The sequence below is a fragment of the Ambystoma mexicanum genome, chromosome 4p, assembly GCF_040938575.1.
Source record: "Ambystoma mexicanum isolate Mex_15411 chromosome 4p, UKY_AmexF1_1, whole genome shotgun sequence".
In the NCBI taxonomy this organism is placed as follows: domain Eukaryota; kingdom Metazoa; phylum Chordata; class Amphibia; order Caudata; family Ambystomatidae; genus Ambystoma; species Ambystoma mexicanum.
Genome location: NC_090927.1, coordinates 217,699,248 through 217,707,386, shown reverse-complemented (window position 1 = coordinate 217,707,386; position 8,139 = coordinate 217,699,248). Strand labels below are relative to the sequence as shown.

The 8,139-nt window shown below is 43.6% G+C and overlaps 1 protein-coding gene across 2 annotated transcripts in view; it reads right to left on the bottom strand.

The window, feature by feature from the left end:
• Window positions 1-283: 283 nt before the first annotated feature.
• BLK (BLK proto-oncogene, Src family tyrosine kinase) overlaps window positions 284-8,139 on the bottom strand; it is a 679,444-nt gene continuing 671,588 nt past the window's right edge. For both annotated transcript variants that reach the window (XM_069605731.1, XM_069605732.1), the window contains one exon: window positions 284-866. In XM_069605731.1, coding sequence (XP_069461832.1) covers window positions 661-866 — 206 coding nt within the window. In that variant the 3' untranslated portion in view covers window positions 284-660. The remainder of the gene's footprint in view (window positions 867-8,139) is intronic.

Below are 8,139 nucleotides of genomic sequence, written 5' to 3'. Positions count from 1 at the left end.
GATGTCCACATGTCATGTAGCCAGTATTGTCCGGAGGGTCCAAACAGGTACCTATGCAAAATTTGGTAAAACGGTGTGGAATTGTACACCAAACCACAAACCCACAAACCCACATTTTGACTTTTATACATGTAGTTATTGCACTAATATAAGAAATGTGTATCTATAATTGTAATATGAATAATGTCTTCATAATAGCATGTTAATTATCATATGACTGTATGTCAAAGTTAATAAAAATAAGTTTCAAATAAATAGTGACAAAAATAATTCAACAGCTCACTCTTGCCAACTGGACGATAATTATTGGGTAGTTTTAACACATGTAATGTTTTACACATGGCAATGATTGTAAATGTGCCTTTGTTTGCTTGCTTTTACACAATTTGCATACAATAGCATAAACAGCTCCTGTTAGAATTACAAGTTGCCATAGCAACTCGTTGTCTATGCCACTTCTATTAGGCACTGAAGATGTTCTACTTCAAGATAACCGGAGAATGTCATCTGGTCCATGAAGAGAAAATGGATTGAAGCACAACACGCAGAAGACATTTCAAGCAATTACCTGATAGGCTTGCCAGGGAAATTTAGAAATTGTGTGAAAAAGTAAATTACACCAGAGGGTTCCTGCAGTCTTTATCAGTTTTGTGGCCAGTATCATTGTGGTTCTTCCTGGTACTGCTTTTCAGTGGCTGTGTAATAGTCCTCAAGTATGTACTGCAAACAATTAAATGTAGGCCGATCCTCTGACTTCTTCTTCCAACATTTCATCATGATCTCATAGAGTTCTGGTGGGCATTTTTCAGGGCGTGGCATTCGATATCCTTTGTCGATATGCCTTATCACTTCTGGATTAGTCATGCCTGGAATAGTAATGGCCACACTGTAATTGTTACAATCATCAAGCACGCCTTAAAGAAAACATCAAACAAAGTAGAACGATTTACTTATGTGTCCAGAATGTAATGGCACATAGTAGGTCAGTAATGGCAGCGCCTTGACGCCTACGGGCCGTAGCTGCGCTTTACAAATCCTGGTACAATACAATACAATAGGAGTATGGCAACAAGAGATATTTAAGAAGCATATCTATGGAACAAGCTCAGAGTGAGGACCTATAGTAACCATAGTTGTTCCCAGGTATTTACGTGGGATGCCATCTAGACACTTTTGAGTTTCCTTTTTTAACTCATTGTCATAGTTAAACAAAGATATTGTAAATGTCTCAACTTTATTTTGTTTGATGTTTATGTATTCTGATCAACAGCACTTACATTGTGCCAAGTAATGGCTAGGAAAGATCTGTTAATCAGTGTACAGATTTAGCAGGGTTCATACCATTCCCTTCATGGAATACATGGCATTAGACCCTTTCTTAGACTTCCAGTTCTCTACTTTATTGAGAGTGAGGGCCCCCGTGATTGGAGTTTGGTATCTATGGAAGACCAGCCTTAGAGATCAGGTCAATTCTCGTGACGTGAATGACCTAGTGAAGTATCTCAGAGTCTGCCCCTGAAGGGCAGTCGATGGAAGGATTATGAAAGCCCATGAGGAACTAGTGAAGTATCTCAGAGTCTGCCCCTGAAGGGCAGTCGATGGAAGGATTATGAAAGCCCATGATGTGGTTCAATTGTTTCAGATTGAAGATCAGATGGGCAGCATGAATTTGGCCTTTTTTCGAATAGGGCAATAGTTGGACCCCTTCATTCACTGCAATTTCAATAGTCAATATGGAAGGGTGCGGAGGAAGGTGAACCTTGGTACCAAAGGCGTTTGGTGACAGAGTTGATTTTGAAGTTTGAAGTAAAGGTCTACATTGGCAGCGATCGGAAGACTTTGAACCCACAATTCTTATAGGAGCAATGGCAAGTCAAGTTGTGATTAATGATATCAAATGATGCTGAGAGAAGTACAAGGATCACAGCACAGGCTTGGTCTCTCTAGGTGATTGGCTTAGTTTTAATGTTTGGGAGGGTGGTTTCAGTCTCTCAAGAGAGTGGAATATGTATGTTAGTCGCTAGAATGAAGCATCCTTTTCCATGCTGAAGAAGAATTGAGAAGTTACTACAGTTCAGGAGATGGTTGTCGTGCATAAGAAGACGATGATTCTCTGCTTGACTTTCTGATTGGCTTCTGGGAGGTCTTGGAGGCATTAATTAGTCTTTTGATAAATGATTAAAGGGTCGGCTGCCCTGACTTAACCATCCCACCTTTGCAAATGTCTCTTGGGATTGTGAAGGATTTTAGGAAGTTCAATCACTTTCCCTCCACTTGAATCCATGTTATATTAAGTTGTTTAAAGACTCGCTATTTTATTTACGTATTTATTTAATTGGTTTGTTATTGCATGCCTAATACCATACCTGAGTTCGGTTTTTAAGCATGGATCCGGGATTCGAATCTCTGTTGCCCTGTGTGGTTTTGCTTCCAAGGCCAGCCCGTTGCCCCTTTGCTATCCTGTGTTATCCCTTCTGCTAAACCTATTGAGCTTTCCTTTCTATGAACTGAGTGTAATCGTTTGTGGCTTTGTCCACATACTGGTGTCTGTGTCACATGCGACAGATCTGTTTCATATTGTAGTGCCTTCTATTTTTTACAGTGTCCTATTTTGATCCCTTGCGTTTATAATCAGATTTAAAAAAAGGTCGCTAATCTGTATGGCACAGGACATATGTGGCATTGTACTCTTTGGTGTCTGGTATAAAGTGCTTATTCTACGTATCATGTTGGTACCATGAACAAAAAGGATGGATCACATCAGCTTCAAAGTATGTTAACCATAGACAATGGTGGCAACCGACATCTAGGACATCAAGCTCGGTGACTGGACATTTAATGGTTTATTGCGGTGAAATGTTATCTGTGTTTAGTGGTATATTTTGATAATCTTAACAGATGGCTTTCCTTGGTGTAATCCTTGGAGTTCATTGAAATGTTCTTGTGAATTTAGCGATGCAATAAACTAACACTAAAATGTTGTAGTTCAGCCCAGTATTTGTTGGTTTAATAAACGTCTACCAATATTTCACTGTACAAGATCTAGGTACAATACATTTGATATTGGCAATACCTTATATTTAGCCATCCCTACATTCTATCATTCACTGCATATTTTCTATCTTCTTTTGTCTTCTGTGCTTGAAAGATTTCAGGATCTATTACTTAAGTAAATATCCACTATTGATAGGTTGTTGCTTTAATATATGTCTTAACATTATTACTTGTTATAAAAGCTGGCAGATCTGTGATCCTCATCCCAATGCAGGGTTTCCAGATGTTCCGTAGGTCCCTCAATTTAGTTAGCTTAGCCCCTAAGCTAACTAAAGTCTAGGACCTGCTGAACATCTGGAAATCCTAAGCCTTATGGTGAGTTACTTTTATATATGAAATTCAGGGTTAACTTGTATGCCATGGAAATTATACCCATGCCCAAGAATATTCGTTGCTATGGTTTCTTATATATCCATGGCCAAAAGTCACAAATGAGCTTGCCGTCCAAGATGTTCTTTAGAAATAAAAAACATCATTTTGCCATGTTTCATTTTTTTGAGCTTACCTTTGGTTTTATTTGTTTAACAGTGACCCGTCGGTGTCTATGGGCCTCATCACGAGTTGGGCAGTAGCCCTTAAATACAGCGGTAACAGTATTAACACCGCATTTAAGGGCTGGCCCGATCATGAGTTGGGCGCTAAATGGGCAGTTTTACATCCAGCTTTTTGCTCGAGGTGAAAATCTCACTTTGGGCCTCATCGCGAGTTGGGCGGTAGCCCTTAAATGCAGCAGTAACGGTCTTACCACTGCATTTAAGGGTCTGCCCAATCATGAATATGGTGTGTTTACCACCAGCACAGAGCTTGATGAACCACTGCTCTAGCCACAGCTCCAACACGTACATTTTGCATTATTGGATTATCTCACAATCCTTCAGCTTCTTGGCTCAAACTCTAATGTGGATATAAAAGTCAACTTGGGGAACTTGAGAGGCAGAAGAATGATGAATAGAGGCTTAGAAAAAATGAAGTGTCCAGGCTTATACATTTTGAAGGTTTACCTACCACTGTATGTTAGCTAATTGGAAGAAACAGGCAACACATGGCGTGATCTACATCTTAAATTTTGACATTTGGAAATGCGGCATCACCAGTTAGAAGGCACCAGAATACCTTAAAATAGTTTGCCACACTTTTAAAGTTTTTCATCTTGACCCCACAAAACTATGCAGGGAGTCTTATATTTAAAAGGGGAAATGTGACTATGTGAATGACAGCCCCTCTGTACAAGGGCCAGAATGCCTGTACAAAAACACAGGTTTTGCCCCATGGCCCCTGCGAGTTTAATGGTAGAAGCAACAGGGCCTCCTGACCTCTTTTATATTAGGGTCACTGAGTACACCTTGTGTCAAAATGAGACCACCTCCTGTGTTTAATTTGTGTTAATTAAGTCTCGATCTGAGCTGGTCCTTCCAAGTAAGTGTTTATACAGCGAGTTCCTTTCAATTTCGTTTACTGCATTCTACGGACACCTTCCCTCACAGTCTTGATCGAGGTGTGCTTATAGACACTATCCTCTGGTGATTCTAAGCGCTATCTTTTGCTGACGGCTGCCTTTCAGTTCACTTTCTGATTCAGTGCCAGCTTACTTTGTGTTGCGCTAGGCATTGACTCGTGGGCTGATTCCTAAGTTAACTACTCCTAAGGCGCTGGGAACCTTTATTACTTCATTGGAACGAAAATACTGTGAGTGGACTTCTGTTGGTTATTTTCCTGAACCTGTACTGGATATACTTACGTGCACTATACTTTTGGGACGCTATCCAGGGGTGCACCAACGCGGCACTAGTGCGGCCCTCGTGCCTTTCGGGATTAGTTTCCATACTAACCTTCCCCTTCCTAGATGCTGTTTCCTTGTGGATTTCCCAGATTTCTATATGGACCAACACTGGATTTCTGACTTCACCAACAGGTCATTGTGTGTTCAGAGGGCTTGTTATATAGTTGTGAGTGCTTCAGAAGTATATTGATAGTTTCTTTATTTTACAGATTGACGTCTGTTGAGTTCCCCTTGCCCTTACCATTGATTATTCATTCTGTCTGTGGTAACATACCAGACAGAGAACTTCATCAATTGGAAGATCTATTGTTTGATCCCATTGTCATCTCACCGCCGTGTCCTCCAGTGATCCGATCTCAGAATCCCAACTGGTCGACGGTGCTCAAACAACCTGTATCCTTTACCAAGGTCTGACCTTACCACCTGTATCCTTTGCTTTATTAAGTGACATACTAAAATAAGCATTGATTTCATGACAGAATCAGAAGCCATGGAAATGGAAGGTACAGATCCTTTGTCAGTGTTGACACAGCTAATTGCGGATCTACGAAATGAGATAGTTACCGCTCAGGACACCTTACGTCACCATATAGATGTCATGCAGGACGCTTTGCGTTCCGCCCCTCAGGGGGTGGAAGCCCCTGCTGGCACTGCATCAGGCTCTAACTTGCCTTCACCCCCACGAGAGTCAGTGCAAGTGGTTATGCCCACTCAGTCCCCGCTGGCTCCCCCAGAGAGATTCACAGGTGATCCTAAGGCCTATCGCACGTTTGTCAATCAGTGCAGGCTTCATTTCCTTTGTCGTCAAAATACTTTCCGGATTTGACTGCGAAAGCCGCCTTTGTGTTATTGCATTTGGGAGGCACTGCGGCCGCATGGGCTAACCCCCTGTTGGCATCCAAAAGCCCTTTACTTTACGATTGTGATGCCCTCTTGTCAGCCATGAGTAAGGTGTTTGACATACGTTACGCTACTCAAGCTACGGACGTAGAGTTGTTGAGTCTGCAGCAGGGCAACCAGTCCATGTTAACTTACCTAGCCAGATTTAACCAGTTGGTTGCTGAAACTCAATGGCCTGAAGATAAAAAAGCGGCCGTATTTAATAAAGAGCTGTCAGATGAGTTAAAAGATGCTCTATCAACTGTATCAGTGGTCCCCTCGGGTTTTACTGAACTCCTGGATCTCATCCTTCAGTTGGATGCACGAAGATCAGCTAGAAAAGGCGAGAAAAGACCTAACATGCCTACCCTTGCCAAATCTGAAACTCCCATGGTTTTGCTTAACGATTTGGAACCAATGCAGATAGGGGCAATACGTGGACGGTTGTCCCCTGCAGAGAGGGAGAATCGCAGAAAAACAATTAATGTATGTATTGTGGTTCGGCTGATCATTTGTTGGTTTCGTGTCCTAAAAAACCTGTCAGGCGTTCGGGAAACGCCAACGCTCGGCAATAGCAGGAGTCCCTATGCCGGGTACGAAACTGGACTCCAGTCAGGCGGTCATTGCATCTATGGTTTCCATCTCAGTCGATCTATGTGTTGGTGATACTTGTGTCCGCACCCAAGCCATGGTGGATTCTGGTGCAACCAACAACTACAAAGATATTTCTTTCGTTAAGACAAACGCTATGTCATGGTGCATGCTCCCAAACCCTTGAATCTGGTGAGGGCACCCTTGACACTGGCATCCTTAAGGGCTTATAAAGCCCCTAAGAAGTACCCTAGAATCTCCTGGACACAGTCCTGGCACCGTTGGCGCCAGGCTCATAGTAGGTGTTGAACTCATGGAACTATATTCTCAGCTTAGTGAGGCTGAGCCTTCTGGTACAGGGTGTGGCTGTGGGACTACTTTACCTGAAGTGGCAGGATACGGTTAAGGGACTATTTGCCTGGAACTACTTGCAAGGCTATTTAAACAGCACCCTGCAAACAGAACATGCTTTGCGTTATTCTGCACTCCTGCAGCGTAACGCTCACTGTCTCACCGTGTCTGCTCAGCTCTTCTTCAGCCACGCCCGTCCAGAGTTTTCTATCCATCAGCACCTGTGAATGGAAAAGAGAAGAACAGGAGTTATTAAGCGACAAAGGCCTTACCTGCAATCGAAGGCCCTGCCTTCCGCTTATTCCCAGACCGCCGCATCTGCAGAGAAGAAGCAGAAAAGAAGGTACCGCACGAGCATCCATCCTCACCTGGGCCGGCATCTTCCAGGAACTTCATCGAGCGGTCCTTCCATCATCTTCCTGGAATCGCACTGCATCTGCTGAATAGAAAAGACACAGCGGGTTAGTCACGCACAGCAAGAAAGGCTATTCAAACATTCGGCGCGCCTCGCATAGCGCTATACTCACCTTCAAGAAACCTGCTTAACATTGCAAGGAGAGTCAATCCATCATACGGAAACCGCTCGACAATACGCCTAAAAGAAAAGAACAAAACGCTGGTTAAAAACTTGGGCGACAGAGACTTTAAGCATCTATTCCAAGAAGGCATTGGTATAGAGACTGACCTGCTTACTCAGGTTCTTCCAAATCAGCAGCAACACCCATCGGATCAGTGAAGTAATTTGATCTTGGGGAAAGACTGTACATCCCGCGCCCCTGCCAGAGAGTGCAGGACGATGGAGCCCACTTTTTAAAAACCCAAGGTGAGCCAGAAGAAGAGAAGGAAATCGGAAAGTGGTCAAGCCAATCCGGCTCCATTCACTTGGCTAATATCTTGTTTCGAAGTTGCAGGCAAACGCCTTCCGAGGTGAGATTGAAGGGAAGGCGCGGGCTAGCACCTTCTTAGAAGCAGTGCAACACCAGTGCAGACAGCAGCCTTCAGCCACGAGCTACGCCCCCGTGGAGTCCAGGTGAGCGTGACAGAACGCGAAGCCTTACACAAATTCTCTACCTGGGCGTCATGGAAACTTTGGAAACCGATCAGCTAGCCCAGCTTTTGGGGGAACTCAGGGCTGAGGTACATTCAGCTAGACAGGAAACTAATGCCTTGAGAAGGGAACTGATTGTAGCCAAGGACCGCACCGACAAACTCACCAGACAGCTGCTCCAGTCACAGGTGGGGCAAACGCCACTACCAGGGTTGGGGTCAACGGTACCCACTGCATCAAGAAATCCATTTCAGGTGGTCCTCCCAGGAGCTGTACCTTTGGCACCTCCAGAACGATTTGCAGGAGACCCAAAAAGGTATGCGGTTTTTATGAATCAGTGCCGTTTACACTTCCTATGCAGGCCGGGAGCCTTTCCAAATTACCAATCTAAGGTTGCCTTTGTACTTTCGTACTTCACAGGCAATGCTGCAGACTG